Source organism: Oncorhynchus nerka, linkage group LG4, assembly GCF_034236695.1.
Source record: "Oncorhynchus nerka isolate Pitt River linkage group LG4, Oner_Uvic_2.0, whole genome shotgun sequence".
NCBI lineage: Eukaryota > Metazoa > Chordata > Actinopteri > Salmoniformes > Salmonidae > Oncorhynchus > Oncorhynchus nerka.
The window spans coordinates 58,512,863-58,529,457 of NC_088399.1; the positions used below are offsets into that span (position 1 = coordinate 58,512,863).

General features: G+C 42.0%; 1 protein-coding gene across 1 annotated transcript in view; it reads right to left on the minus strand.

Moving 5' to 3' along the window:
• Positions 1 to 1,711: 1,711 nt before the first annotated feature.
• Positions 1,712 to 16,595, minus strand: part of LOC115128271 (sodium/hydrogen exchanger 3-like) — a 43,525-nt gene continuing 28,641 nt past the window's right edge. Inside the window, exons 12-16 of the mRNA XM_029657964.2 lie at positions 11,673 to 11,793; positions 11,391 to 11,564; positions 11,237 to 11,291; positions 5,450 to 5,530; positions 1,712 to 5,307 (exon numbers count right to left, since the gene is read on the minus strand). Coding sequence (XP_029513824.2) covers positions 5,132 to 5,307; positions 5,450 to 5,530; positions 11,237 to 11,291; positions 11,391 to 11,564; positions 11,673 to 11,793 — 607 coding nt within the window. The 3' untranslated portion in view covers positions 1,712 to 5,131. The remainder of the gene's footprint in view (positions 5,308 to 5,449; positions 5,531 to 11,236; positions 11,292 to 11,390; positions 11,565 to 11,672; positions 11,794 to 16,595) is intronic.

The window sequence follows — 16,595 nt, forward strand, 5'->3', positions numbered from 1 at the left end:
TGCTAGGTAAAGCCCGCCTTATCTCAGCTCACTGGTCACCATAGCAACACCCACTCATAGCACGTGCTCCAGTAGGTATATCTCACTGGTCACGCCCAAAGCCAATTCCTCCTTTGGTCGTCTTTCCTTCCAGTTCTCTGCTGCCCATGACTGGAACGAATTACAAAAATCTCTGAAGCTGGAGACTCACATCTCCCTCACTAGCTTTAAGCACCAGCTGTCAGAGCAGCTTACAGATCACTGCACTTGTACATAGCCCATCTGTAAACAGCCCATCTATCTACCTACCTCATCCCCATACTGGTATTTATTTATTTTGCTTCTTTGCACCCCAGTATCTCTACCTGCACATTCATCTTCTGCCGATCTACCATTCCAGTGTTTAATTGCTATATTGTAATTGGCCTATTTATTTCCTTAACTTACCTCATTTGCACTCACTGTATATAGACTTTTTGTTTTCTTTTGTTCTACTGTATTATTGACTGTATGTTTTGTTTATTCCATGTGTAACTCTGTGTTGTTATATGTGTCGAATTGCTACGCTTTATCTTGGCCAGGTCGCAGTTGTAAATGAGAACTTGTTCTCAACTAGCCTACCTGGTTAAATAAAGGTGAAATAAATCAATTAAAGGCTGTCATCGTTATTGATACCAGACTGTGTGTCTTCTCCTCCCAGAGGATCCCTCCCATAAGATCCCTGAGGGTTAACAGTAACGTATCCAGACATAATGTAAATGTTATACATTACCCTCTCTCATTCAGTGACATTGTTAGGTTATAAGGTCTCCACCCGTCTCCCCTACACATTCTAAAGCCATCTGACTCCTACAGATAACCCGTAACTTCTGATGTAAAAACCAGTCTTGTTCACTGTTAGAACATGGTTACTCAGAAGGATAGTGTCTAAGTTCAACCCAGAATCTAACACCGCCAATCGCAACACTGGTGGGTAAGTAATACACTGATCACGCCGGTATCTGTTGTCAAAATGGGAAAGCTGTTTGGATTTCGTGGCTGTGGAAATCGGGTCAATCGGCAAATGTAGAAAACGCTTTGTAATTTCCTGGTTGCTAAAATTCTACACTCAATTTCCGTTTATGTGAGAAAGCACTGAATAGTGTAGGGAATCATTGTACCATCTAAATCGCTCTGAAATACATTTTCAATTACAGCTGTTCTAAGCTGGTGGACCATAACCAAAAGTAAAAGGTTCAAGAGCAAGTCTCCAGCATGTTATGGGGAAATGGGATGCCAGGAGGGGGAGACTATGAATGCAACCTTGTGCTGTTACAATTCACATAACTTCCACATAAGGGAGGAATTCAGAAAAATTCTATGTAGCACCTTTTTAAAATGTCATATCTTTGTTGTAAGTGTTTTGGCACCGAACTGTTGGCAGTTGCAAAACATAGTCAATAGTTGGATGAGTTGTAGAGTTAATTGCCGATTAACTTATTGTTGACTCGATTATTTAGACTTTTCTCTTGAACCATATGGTATATCCACTAGAAACTCGTAGATCATATAGACACAGCTAGAAAGATTAAGAAACAAATGTTTTATTTGAATACAAGTTATTCAAGTAAAATGTACTTTTCTAAAGATCAACTGTAAAAATACTAGTATATGTCGCACGTCACTACTTCACAGGAGTGCCATTTGAATGCAAACGTTTTCCTTTTTTAAAATCAAAATGTGTTTTTTGGCAGAAATGCCTTCTGGTACATGTGCCTTAAACTAACTTGTATGCCATCTGTAAATACGAATACGATGGTTAAATTATGAACATAGTTGGTTTAGCTATGGAAACCAAAAGACAGCAACCTTCCCGCTAGCCATGATTGGCTAAGATAATGAGTGGGCTGGACATAACAAGAGATGATCTCGGATTGGTCTGCCATGTAGCACGCTTCTGTCTATAACCATGAAATGGTCAGTATGTGTAGGTAATCCCTTTTAAAGCAGCTTTTTTGAAAGATATCATGTAGTAGAACTGAATAAGTGTTGCTCTCCACTTTCTGGAGGACCGCGTTTTGAAATCAGTGGAATTAGAGTACGATACTAAGGAGATGGAGAAAAATCTGCCGTTTTGATTGCAAATATGCAGACTGAGTCGAAAAGAACACACAGAAGTCTCCAAATTACATCTTCAAACCATGGCATCCATGACAGAGCAGGAGAAACGTCCATCTATGTATACTGGTAAGAGAGTCTAGCTAGCTACATTTTCAGATATTACACATTTCTAATTTTGTCAAAGTCGTTTTCATTTCAAGCTGGCTGGCTAGATAATGTTATGTGTATGATCTGTGTAGTTATATTATTTGTATCTCAGAGCCATTTGCATTGCTAGTTATAGCCTAATGTTAGCTAGCTAACATTGAACCTGATTGGTTAGCTACCTGCAAATTCATGTAGGATGGTAACGTTATGAGTTGGGATTATGGTTATTTGTTTATCTAGCTAGCTACATGTCTAAACAAAAGATGCCACTATGTAAGTAACTATTTCAATAGAATGTTTATGATGTCACTGCGACAACTGTCGATAGATGTAGCTGGTAAATTTGCTCTGGCTATCTACTCCGATTTCAGAGCACTCTCGTTGAAGTGTTTACGAACGCTCAACAGCCGTTGAATATGGCCGGTGTCAGTGAACGTTGGCAAAAAAAAAGCGTGATTAAATTGTTGCCAGCAGCACAGTTGCAGTCACCAACGCTCTGGCTAACATAAAAACAGCCTAACCAGCTCTGCTAGTGTGAGTAAAATGGTCAGAGTGAGGTGTTCTCTCATTTGTGTCTGGAAGTAGCTAGCCAACGTTAGCCAGCTAGGGTGCTTGACTGCTGTTGTTAAGTCAGAACACTCGGATTAACCCTCCTTTTCGGCCAGAGTGTCCAGTGTGCCTTCTGAGAGCGAAATGCCTTCTGAGAGCGAAATGTTTACGAACAGCCAGAGCACACCCGTAGTATAAACCAGCCTTTAGTATTGAAAGCTTTGGTTGTTTAGGACATAGCCTCAAATGTGAATCCTTAGAGATGGATGAGGCTAAAGCTTAAAAGGGTGTGAATGATGCTGAATGGGTGTAGACAGAAGAGTAGGTACAGGCCTCTCATCTTTTTAAATGGGAGAACTTGCACAATTGGTGGCTGACTAAATACTTTTTTGCCCCACTGTATATCCTTGCCCCAACCGGGGCTTGAACCAGAGACCATCTGCAAACAGACAGCATTCACCCACAAAGCATCATTACCCATCGCTCCACAAAAGCCACGGGAAACAATGTTAAGGTCTCAAAGTGAGTGATCAACAATTGAAATGCCTCACAAATTGCCTTGCCAGCAGTTCACACCAAGTAGTAGGCTACTGGGAGGCAGGCAGCACTTAAAGTAGATGGCCCAAGCTAGCAAAAAGACAGTACTAGACAAAGTATAGAAAAATTATACTTTTCACTCTATAGCTATAGAAAGATTCACCATCATAAGTGAATGAGTTTTGCAGCCTTCACCATCTGTGAATATGTCTCTCCTGATAAATATTCTGCTTCGATTATGTAATGGTGTGTGAAGGCCTGTATATTCCTGTTTGTTGTCTACATTTGTTGGCCAGGAAAGAGGATGGCCCGGAAGGGTAAGAGCCTAATTACACACACCTGAATCTAATTATTGTGGGTGGTGGCTGTTTTAACCTGGCTTTGGCCAGATTTTTTGTTGTTGGTCTAGAGCAGCAAGAGCTGACATGCAGGGTCCTCCAATCCTGGGATGAACATCGAACCCAACTGGACAGGAACCTACCGGACGTTACTTTTGTTGGATATGCAGGTAAAGAGCTTAGCTGTCCGGTTGCAGAGAGGGACCGGAAGACCCGTGTAGAAAAGCTCAAAGATGAGCTAGATTTTGTTTTGGTTTAATTGTTACTCAGCGCTTTTGCGCATTCTGTTTCTTCCCCTGAATAAAAGTCCTGGGTCGTTTCCCATGAGAAAGGTACATTGTCAACGCTTGTGTTACTTCACACTCGTCAGTTCATGCAAAGTTAAACAGGCTGATACAATTCTCTCAAAAATAGAAAAAAACAAAGCAATTAAGACTTTCTATTGATAAAATTGCAATATCTAAAATATAAATGTAGGTTCTTTGAGGGTGAGGTTGTCACAAAAAGGACAGTGAATACATGCATAAATGTGCTTGTTTGGTGTCATGGTGAGTGTGGTTGAACTTTTACTGTCAGGCAACATGGGATCTAAGCCATGGGAGTCAAAGCCTGGGTTGTTTAGGGGATTTGTTTTGTCAGGTAAACCGAGTCAGTATTGACCATGGATTTGGACTGTGAGGTCACATGTCCAATCATTCTTATTTGGTGTTGGTCTCATGATTATCTCCCTGTGTTACGATGAAGTTGCATACAGTACTGTCCCTATTCCTTTGAAAAACCTAACCTACAACTAAACACAGTAAGAAATGGTGTATATAGCAGGAAGGAGTGTGTGATTAGGTGCAGCGATGCCAGGGCGTTGGAGGTTGCTAGTGTTAGGGTTCGTTCCTGTTCCTTGTCAATCATTGGCTCATTGGTGAAATTAGCAGTATGACTATCTTTAATTAAATAATTCAAAAACCTTTAATGCAATTGCAGACAGAAGTTGACAATCAGGAACATAGCACGCATGTTTCTGAGTAAGTTCTGCATCAAAGAAAAGGTCCCAAGTTATTTTATCAAACCCGAAGTCCAGCCCTCGTGATGTCACTGCCTACGTCATTATCTTTTACTCATGAGACCAAAACCATGCCCACATGGCTATAAAAACAAGGCTTTTAGTGTGTTATCTAAAAGCTTAGCAGTAAATGTTAGTTGATTTTATAGTGGAATGTCTGACTAGTCTTATCTCCTACACTCCCCTGCAGAGTTCTGTCTCAGTCACACCTCTGCATTATAAAGAGGGGTCTCTTTATAAGAGGCAGAGAGAGAGAACTAGCAAACAACTGTGGAACAATATTAAAACCCCATGTATGTATATTGTTAATCTACTCTAGGACCCTATAAATGTAAAGAGGGAGGGGTCTTATAAACCCTCCCCTTCTATTAATACAAGATAAGCATAATCAATTATTCTAATACATCAATCATTTGGTACAGCCTCAATCATGACCCCTAGATGAACTTCTAACTCTAGGTGTCCAGGGCAGTCTCAGCTGAGTCCTCTGAGAAGGGACCACGGCCCTGCTGTCCACTTCTGTTTCAGTCAATGGCGGAATCTGCTGCATTGGTGGCATGGGGTCCATCTCTGCATTGAAGGCTGGGTTCAGGATTCCAGCTAGACCAGGAAAGAGATTTCAATGAATTGAAAGATCTCTAAGAGGTGAGCTTATTGTTGCTTTGTGACTGAAGTGTTTGGGTCTGACTGACATGTTTAACTTGGTTTACTTCAGTAGTTTTGAGTTGATGTTAAGACTTACCACCTCTACAGGCTCTCATGGGGAATGAACCGTCAGCAGCCTCGCAACTAGAGGTACTGTCTCCCTCAGAAAACTCAAAATCTGAAGGCAGAGAGAAACAGCCAACCAGAAAACACTTAAGTTATGTTTATTTATGCAGAGGTATCTAAACCTGAATGGCAGAAAGCAAATGTAATCAGTCTCGTTTTTCCCCCCCTGATAGGTCTTGGATTGTGGTGGCATTTGCGTCCTTCGCCCTTGCAACCATAGAAGTTTAAAATTATGAATATATAGTTACATCATACACTTGTTTATATTTAACTGTTCATCAATAATAAAACACAATATTTGATATGTTAGAAATACTTAGGGTAAGCAAATTGGCTGGACCCAGTACAGTTGTAGTGACATGTTTTGGGGATTTAGAGATCTTGAATGCTAAGTAAACAAAATTATTGAATACATTGTATAGGTCAATAAAAACAAAGGCTATTAAAATATATAGATTTTTTTACAAATATGATACTGTATGTGTCAGTAAGTTGTTGGTGTTACCGCCTTGGAAATGACTCCAAAGACATAGAAGGACCATGAGCATTCCCTCCAGTTAAACTTAGGAGGGGTTTATATTAAAAAAGAAAAGTACTAGATAATCATACCCATTTAGTATGTTAGAAAATTGAGAATTGCATTGATAATTTGGTGTCTAAATTTAACCGGTGTAAAATGGTTAGCTAGATAACAGTGCACGCTAGAGGCATTTCAATTGTTGACCACTCGCTTTGAGACCTTCAAATAGCTGTTTCCCTTTTTTCTGCAAGGGCCGTGGCTTTTGTGGAGCGATAGGTAACGATGCTTTGTGGGGGACTGCTGTCTATGTTTGCAGATCCCTGGTTCAAGCCCAGGTTGGGGCAAATAAGAGGGACGGTAGCAATACTATTATATTGGTGCCGTGACCCGGGTGAGTTTAACTGGTGTGTGCTAGTAGCATTTAAATCTGTGACTGTTGTCGATGTGTGCAAAGAGTCCCTGGTTCGAGGCAAGGAGAGAGAAGGAAGCAATACTTCTACATAACTATAAAGTGTCATTGGTGTTACTCAATTTAAAATAAGTGAAATTACATGAGCAAAATTATTAATCATTGCGCTTTAGTAAATCATGGCCTCCATTAAAGAAAACCCTCAATTAACAAAAATGTGTCGTTGGTGTTACAACTCTCTGGTGGCACAATGTTATCATAATGGTAGTAAATAAAGTCATTAAGCTGCCATATTACAGTGCCTTCAGAAAGTATTCACACCCCTGGACTTTTTCCACATTTTGTTACACACAATAACTCCTGTCAAAGTGGAATTATGATTTTCAAATTTTTTACAAATTAAATGAAAAGCTTAAATGTCTTGAGTCAATAAGTATTCAACCCCGTTGTTATGGCAAGCCTAAATAAGTTCAGGAGTAAAACATTTGCTTAACAAGTCACATATGTTGCATGTACTCTGTGAGCAATAATAGTGTTTAACCTGATTGTTGAATGACTACCTCATCTCTGTACCCTACACATAAAATTATCTTTAAGGTCCCTCCGTTGAACACTGAATTTCAAATCGGTACAACCACAAAGAGCAGGGAGGTTTTCCAATGCCTCGCGAAGAAGGACACCTATTGGTAGATGGGTAAAAATGAAGCCTGAATGTCACTTTGAGCATGGTGAAGTTATTAATTACACTTTGGATTGTGCATCAATACACCCAGTCACTACAAAGATACAGGCGTCCTTCCTAACTCAGTTGGCATAGAGGAAGGAAACCACTCTGGGATTTCACCATGAGGCCAATTGTGACTTTAAAACAGTAGGAGTCTAATGGCTGTGATGAATCAACAAAGGAGGAAGACATGCATAATGTTTGCAACAAGGCACTAAAGTAATACTGCAAAAAATATGGCAAAGCAATTAACTTATTGTCCTGAATACAAAGTGTTTGAATATTTTTTGCTAAAACAATTTTATTTGAAAAGGCAAGCCAGACAAAATTAAAGAGGCCTATTTATATGAATATGAATTTGGAGGGGAAGACATTATTAAAGCATTACACTTCTCACCAAAAGCTTCAAGAAATATTTTTTTTTAGTAAATAAACTCAAGTTTAAAAAAAACAAGGTTATATACATGGTGTATGGTACAAAGTCAACGTGCGGGGGGGGGGTACAGGTTAGTCAAGGTAATCTCTACATGTAGGTAGGGGTAAAGTGACCATGCATAGATAATAAACAGCGAGTAACAGTAGTGTAAAAATAACATCGGGTGGGGGGTGTCAATGTAAATAGTCCGGGTGGCCATTTGATTAATTGTTCAGTAGTCTTATGGCTTGGGGGTAGAAGCTGTTAAGGAGCCTTTTGGACCTACAGTCATGGCCAAAAGTTGAGAATGACACAAATATTAATTTTCACAAGGTCTGCTGCCTCAGTTTGTATGATGGCAATTTGCATATACTCCAGAATGTTATGAAGAGTGATCAAATGAATTGTAATTAATTGCAAAGTCCCTCTTTGCCATGAAAATGAACTGAATTCCCCAAAACATTTCCACTGCATTTCAGCCCTGCCACAAAAGGACCAGCTAACATGTCAGTGATTCTCTCGTTAACACAGGTGTGAGTGTTGACGAGGACAAGGCTGGAGATCACTCTGGCATGCGGATTGAGTTCGAATAACAGACTGAAAGCTTCAAAGGGAGGGTGGTGCTCGGAATCATTGTTCTTCCTCCGTCAACCGTGGCTCGGGGAACAAAACATCAATATTTTGGGTCCATGGCCAGGAAACTCCCCAGACCTTAATCCCATTGAAACCCTACAAATTCTGACAAACTCTAAGCAATGATTATGGAAGAATGGGCTGCCCAGAAGTTAATTGACAGCATGCCAGGGCAGATTGCAGAGGTCTTGAAAAAGACGGGTCAACACTACAAATATTGACTCTGCATCAACTTCATGTAACTGTCAATAAAAGCCTTTGACACTTTTGAAATGCGTGTAATTAAACAGTATTCCATAGTAACATCTGACAAAAATATCTAAAGATACTGAAGCAAGCAGACTGAAAATTAATATTTGTGTCATTCTCAAAACATTTTGCCATGACTGTAGACTTGGCGCTTGGGTACCGCTTGCCGTGTGGTAGTAGAGAGAACAGTCTATGACTTGGGTGACTGGAGTCTTTGACAATTTTTTGGGCGTTCCTCTGACACCGCCTAATACATACAGTTGAAGTCGAAAGTTTACATACACTAGTTTGGATGTCATTTAAAACTAGTTTTTCAACCAGTCCACAAATTTCTTGTTAACAAATTATCGTTTTGGCAAGTCGGTTAGGACATCTACTTTTTTCCAACAATTGTTTACAGACAGATTATTTCATTTATATTTTACTGTGTCACAATTCCAGTGGGTCAATATTACATACACTAAGTTGACTGTGCCTTTAAACAGCTTGGAAAATTCCAGAAAATGATGCCATGGCTGTAGAAGCTTCTGATAGGCTAATTGACATCATTTGAGTCAATTGGAGGTGTACCTGTGGATATTTTTCAAGACCTACCTTCAAACTCAGTGCCTCTTTGCTTGACATCATGGGAAAATCTAAAGAAATCAGCCAAGACCTCAAAGGAATTGGAGACCTCCACAAGTCTAATTCATCCTTGGGAGCTATTTCCAAATGCCTGAAGGTATCATGTTTGTCTGTACAAACAAAATTATGCAAGTATAAACACCATGGGACCACACAGCCGTCATTCCACTCAGGATGGAGACACTTTCTATCTCCTAGAAATGAATGCACTTTGGTGCGACAACTGCAAATCAATCCCAGAACAACAGCAAAGGACCTTGTGAAGATGCTGGAGGAAACAGGTACAAAAGTATCTATATCCACAGTAAAATATTGACATAACCTGAAAGGCCGCTCAGCAAGGAAGAAGCCACTGCTCCAAACCGCCATAAAAACGGTTTGCAACTGCACAAAAATCATAATTTTGGAGAAATGTCCTCTGGTCTGATGAAACAAAAATAGAACTGTTTGGCCATAATGACCATCGTTATGTTTGGAGTCTGGCAGCACCATGTTGTGGGGGTGCTTTGCTGCACTTCACAAAATAGATGACATTATGAGGTAGGACAATTATGTAGATATATTGAAGCAACATCTCAAGACATCAGTCAGGAAGTTAAAGTCAAGGTATTGGTGTGGCCATCACAAAGCGCTGACCTCCATTCTAGAAAATTTGTGGCCAGAACTGAAAAGGCGTGCGCAAATAAGGAGGCCTACAAACCTGACTCAGTTACACCATCTCTGTCAAGAGGAATGGGCTGAAAATTCACCCAACTTATTGTGGGAAGCTTGTGGAAGGCTACCCGAAACATTTGACCCAAGTTAAGCAATTTAAAGGCAATTCTACCAAATACTAATTGAGTGTATGTAAACTTCTGACCCACTGGGAATGTGATGAAAGATATATAACCTGAAATAAATAATTCTCTACTATTATTCTGACTATTTCACATTCTTAAAATAAAGTGGTGATCCTAACTGACCTAAGACCGGGAATGTTTACTAGGATTAAATGTCAGGAATTGTTTAAAACGGAGTTTAAATGTACTTGACTAAGGTGTATGTAAACATCCGACTTCAACTGTAGGTCCTGTATGGCAGGAAGCTTGGCCCCAGTGATGTACTGGGCCTCACGCACAACCCTCTCTAGCGCCTTACGGTCGGATACCAAGCAGTTGCCATTCCAGGCGGTGATGCAACCGTTCAGGTTTCTCTCTACCGGTGCAGCTGTATAACTTGTTGAGGATCTGAGGACCCATGCCAACGCTTTTCAGTCTCTTGAGGGGGGAAAAGGTGTTGTTGTGCCCTCTTCACGACTGTCTTGGTGTGTTTGGACCATGACAGTTTGTTGGTGATTTGGACACCAAGGAACTTGAAGCTCTCAACCTGATCCACTACAGCCCTGTTGATGTGAATGGGAGCGTGTTCAGCCCTCCTTTTCCTCTAGTCCACGATCAGCTTCTTTGTCTTGCTCACGTTGATGGAGAAATTGTTGTCCAGGGACTGCTTGGCCACCCAGTTGTGGGTGAACTGGGAGTACAGGAGGGGACTAAGCATGCACCCCTGACAGGCCACAGTGTTGAGGATCAGTGAGTCAGATGTGTTGTTGTCAGGAAGTCCAGGATCCAGTTACAGAGGAGGGTGTTTTGTCCCAGGGTCCTTAACTTAGTGAGTACTATGGTGTTGAATGCTGAGCTATCGTCAATGAACATAGGTGATCCTTTTGTCCAGGTGGGAAAGGGCAGTGTGGAGTGCGATTGAAATTGCATCATCTGTGGATCTTTTGGGGCGGTATGTGAATTGGAGCGGGTCTAGTGTTTCCGGGATGATGGTGGTGTGAGCCATGACCAGCCTTTCAAAGCACTTCATGGCTACCGATGTGAGTGCTATGGACGTTTGTCATTTAGGCCGGTCACCTTCACTTTCTTGGGCACAGGGACTATGGTGGTCTGCTTGAAACATGTAGATATTACAGACTCGGTCAGGGAGAGGTTGAAAATGTCAGTGAAGACACTTGGCAGTAATAAAACAAAATGTGGAACAAGTTAAGGGCTATGAATACTTTCTGAGGGCACTGTAGTTGATTTTGAATAGGTACCCCAAGAAAATCTAGGAAAACACACCACCATAATTCAAGAACACCCCTTCCCCCAAGCCTCTTATATAATGCAAAAGAGAAGTGAAAAGAAAAAAGCAGAGTAGTACCTTCATCCTCATAAGCATGGCTTTTACTGTTATCCGTGGATTTTCCATGTGGCATCTAAAAATGAAATACACAACATACTGTACATATTATCACATTGCCTCCAAGAGGTTATGAAGACAAGGGGGAAGGAGAATAAGTGTGTTCATCCCTGACCTTTTGTGGCTGGTCTTTCTTCAGATGATTGGTTATCTTCTTGGGTGGAGTGACACCTATTTTGGCTGACTTGAAGGACACTAGACGGCTCATCATGGTTCTCTGGAAGATCTCTTGCACCTCATTCTTGTCCTTGTTGATTTCGAGGTGCTTCCGACTGCACCTGTGTCTGTGCTGTTAGGTAAAGGAATGAGAGGAAGAGGGTAAAAAACAGATTGCTTTTTAGCGTCCCTGAGAAAAAAATGTTTTTGGGGGGTCTAATTGTCTTCGACTAAGCAATACCTGTTTCTTGCCTCTGTACAAGTGCTGCTGCAGTAGATGGTGTGCATTAAAGTCCTCTGACTCCCTCATCTTCAGGTCCTGCTCATGCATGTCCAGGCAGACAGAGGGCATACTGTCCCATCTAGAAGGGAAGAAACATAAAAGTTCACTGTTGGTAATTTGCTGGCCACTGGAGGGCAGTCTCTGAAAACCTATTTGAGCACGGTTTCCCAAAAGCATCTTAAGGCTAAGTTCATCGTTAGAACCCTCGTAGGAGCACCATTAAATCTCTGAGCTGTTTTCCAAAACCATCGTTACTAATGTTGCACTTGGCAGGTAGCCTAGTGGTTAAGAGTATTGGGCCAGTAACCGAAAGGTCGCTGTTTCGAAACCCCAAGCCAACTGGGTGAACAATCGGTCGATGTGCCCTTGAGCAAGGCACTTAACCCTAATTGCTCCTGTACGTCGCTCTGGATAAGAGCATCTGCTAAACGACCAAAACATTTAAATGCTTGTTATTTACTGACTGCCTCAGACCACTCGTGGAACAATTTAGTGCGCTGTTAAATGTGCTGTTTCCATACCACGCCACTTTATACACAGAAGATCTCCGCTATTGAATCAATACGTTTATCTGTCTCTCTGTGACGGCAATAACTTCACAACGAAGTTGACTACAAATACAAAGTTGCCAATGTTGTTGCAATTGTTACAAACAAGTGAAGGATGAAAATACTCTTCAAATGAAAACCGAGATGAATGCATTAAAAGATAAATAGCCTACAGTATAGGCTACATAGGCCTATGTAATTCAATATTGAAATAAATTGTTCATTCAACTGAGTTCTATTTTTTTTTTGCTAAAATAGGTTTATAATTTTAGCCTCTATATTCCATGCACAATTATGTGCCAAGTCTTAATTTAGTGCATTATATTAGTGTAAGTATTAGAATAAGCCACCTCAATAATTGCAGCCATAGATTATATATTTCTAGGAGCTGATGGATCTTTCTATGATTTGACTGGATAAAGCTGATCCGAGCGCAGCACTGCCTTCCTTTCGACCCTTTCAGTATTGACACATGCCTCAACGACACAATTTAACGAAGGTTTTCTCTGCGTGGTGTTTTGGTTCAAGGGGTCTGAGGATCTCATCTCAGGACCGAATGGCAGTCAGGCTACCTCTGGCGAGCACATGGAGGGCTGTGCGGCCCCCCAAAGAAATGCCACCCCACACCATGACTGACCCACCGCCAAACCGGTCATGCTGGAGGATGTTGCAGGCAGCAGAACGTTCTGCACGGCGTCTCCAGACTGTCACATCTGTCACATGTGCTCAGTGTGAATCTGCTTTCATTTGTGAAGAGCACAGGGCGCCAGTGGCGAATTTGCCAATCTTGGTGTTCTCTGGCAAATGAAAAACGTCCTGCACGGTGTTGGGCTGTAAGCACAACCCCCACCTGTGGACGTCGGGCACTCATACCACCCTCATGGAGTCGGTTTCTGACCGTTTGAGCAGACACATGCACATTTGTGGCTTGCTGGAGGTCATTTTGCAGGGCTCTGGCAGTGCTCCTCCTGATCCTCCTTGCACAAAGGCGGAGGTAGCGGTCCTGCTGCTGGGTTGTTTCCCTCCTACGGCCTCCTCCACGTCTCCTGATGTACTGGCCTGTCTCCTAGTAGCGCCCCCATGCTCTGGACACTACGCTGACAGACACAGCAAACCTTCTTCCACAGCTCGCATTGATGTTCCATCTTGGATGAGCTACACTACCTGAGCCACTTGTGTGGGTTGTAGACTCAGTCTCATGCTACCACTAGAGTGAAAGCACCGCCAGCATTCAAAAGTGACCAAAACATCAGCCAGGAAGCATAGGAACTGAGAAGTGGTCTGTGGTTATCACCTGCAGAACCACTCCTTTATTGGGGTGTCTTGCTAATTGCCTATAAATTCCACCTGTTGTCTATTTCATTTGCACAACAGCATGTGAAATTTATTGTCAATCAGTGTTGCTTCCTAAGTGGACAGTTTGATTTCACAGAAGTGTGATTGACTTGGAGTTACATTGTGTTGTTTAAGTGTTCCCTTTATTTGTTTGAGCAGTGTATATATATATGTATATATAGTATTTATTATTTATTTATTGGATGAGCAATGTCGGAGTTGCATTGACTAAAATACAGTATATACACATATGAAATGAGTAAAGCCGTATGTAAACATTATTAATGTGACCAGTGATTCCATGTCTATGTATATAGGGCAGCAGCTTCTAAGGTGAAAGGTTGAGTAACCGGGTGGTAGATGGCAAGGGATGTCTATGTAACACTCTGATGACCTTGAGATAGAAGCTGTTTTTCAGTCTCTCAGTCCCAGCTTTGATGCACCTGTAGTGACCTTGCCTACTGGATGATAGCGGGGTGAATAGGCTGTGGCTTGGGTGGTTGATGTCCTTAATTATCTTTTTGGCCTTCCTGTGTCATCGGGTGCTGTAGGTGTCCTGGAGGGACCTACCACTCTCTGCAGAGCCCTACGGTTGCGGGCTGGGCAGTTGCTGTACCAGGCGGGGACACAGCCTGAAAGGATAATCTCAATTGTGCATCTGTAAAAGTTTGTGATGGTCTTAGGGGCAACATTTTCACTATTCAAGCTTTCTTCACCACACTGTCTGTGTGGGTGGACCATTTCAGATAATCAGTGACGCGTACACCGAGGAACTTGAAGCTTTCGACCTACACTGCGGTCCCGTCAATGTGGATACGGGCATGCTCCCTCTGCTTTTTCCTGAAACCCACTATCAACTCCTTTGTTTTGTTGACGTTGAGGGTGATGTTATTTTCGTGGCACCACTCCGCCAAGGCCCTCACCTCCTCCCTGTAGGCTGTCTCGCCATTGTTGGTAATCCAGCCTACTATGGTTGTGTCGTCTGCAAACTTGATGATTGAGTTGGAGACGTGTGTGTGTGGCCACGCAGTCATGGGTGAACAGGGAGTACAGGAGGGGGATGAGCACGCACCCTTGTGGGGCCCCTGTGTTGAGGATCAGTGAAGTGGAGGTGTTTCCTACTTTCACCACCAGGGGGCGGCCCGTCAGGAAGTCCAGGACCCAGTTGCACAGGGCGGGGTTCAGACCCAGGGCCCCCAAGCTTAATGATGAGATTGGAGGGTACTATGGTGTTGAAGGCTGAGCTATAGTCAATGAACAGCATTCTCATATAGGTATTCCTCTTGTCCAGATGGAATGGGGCAGTGTGCCGTGCAATGGCGATTGCATCGTCTGTGGATCTATTGGGGCGGTCTAGGGTGGCAGGTAAGGTGGAGGTGATATGATCCTTTTAACTAGCCTCTCAAATTACTTCATGATGACAGGAGTGCTACGGGGCAATAGTCATTTAGTTCAGTTACCTGCTTTCTTGGGTACAGGAACAAAGGTGGACATCTTGAAGCAAGTGGAGACAGCAGACTGGGCTAGGGAGAGATTGAATATAGCCGTAAACATTCCAGCCAGCTGGTCTACGCATGCTCTGAGGACACGGCTTAGGGTTGCTATCTGGGCAAAGACGTCGGTGTCCGCAACGTAGCTAGTTTACCCTTTGTAATCCATGATTGTCTGTAGACCCTGCCACGTATGTCTTGTGTCTGAGCCGTTGAATTGCGACTCCACTTTGTCTCCGTACTAACGTTTTGACTGTTTGATTGCCTTACGGACGGAATAACTACACTGTTTGTATTCGGCCATATTCCCAGACACCTTGCCATGGTTCGCTTTTAGTTTAGCGGGAATTCTGCCATCTATCCACGGTTTCTGGTTTAGGTAGATTTTAATAGTCACATTGGGAACAACATCGCCTATACACTTCCTGATGAGCTCAGTCACCGTGTCCGTGTATACATAAATGTCAATCTCCGAGGCTACCCGGAACATATCCTAGTTCGCGTGATCAAAACAATCTTGAAGCATGGATTCCGATTGGTTTCTAAAAACCTGTTTTTGCGTTGTCATAATTGGGTATTTTGTGTAGATTGAGAGGGGGGGGAATTATTTGATCAATTTTAGTGTAAGGCTGTAATGCAACAAAATGTGGAAAAAGTTGAGGGGTCTTAATATTTTCCTCATGCACTGTAAATTCTACAGTAATGTTTGCAAAAATACTATAGTCTGCAAAACACTGCAGTAATTACTATAGTATATGCTACAGTATTTATTTGCATTTACCTTGCCCATTTCCCTCTCCATATCCCAATTTGTGCCACTCCTAAGTGAGAAACCAACATGCCAAGTATAGACCATATATTGTGTTCCATACAGGTTATGGAAAGAACAGTTCAATCCAGTAGTTTTCCTCAAGGAGAAAGCCCCCACTGCTATGTAAAATATCATTTAAAAAAAAAACACTATAGTAAATACTACAGTAATGTCCGCAAAAACACAACAGTAAATTATGTAGTATACTACAGTCTGCAAAAACATTACTCATTGCTATAGTATTTAAAAAAAAAAATTTTTACTAGAGTATTTATACTATAGTAAACTTTTAATACTACAGTCATGTACGCAACACTACAGGAAAAACTACAGTAAAGTCAGCAAAAACACTACAGTGAATACTATAGTCTTTTTCATGTGGGTGTGGAGCACATCCTAAAAGGTTCAATCAAGGATCCACTAGGCTCATATAGAATCTCCTCGGGTTGGTATCTAGTTTTCCATAAAACTGTCCTTCAACATAATTTCCATCCTAATATAGGGATTTTACTACACTGACGACTCGCAACTGCAAGGGTGCGTTTGCTCTCTTCACCAAGCAGACTGGCTCCCAGACTGTTAGACACATCAGGCACTTTTCACCTATTCGGCTAGCTATAACTATAGACATCATTGGGCGCCTTGCGTAGGGTGTTTGTTTCCCACCCCAGCTATCCGGCTTGGCCTCCCTGTCCCG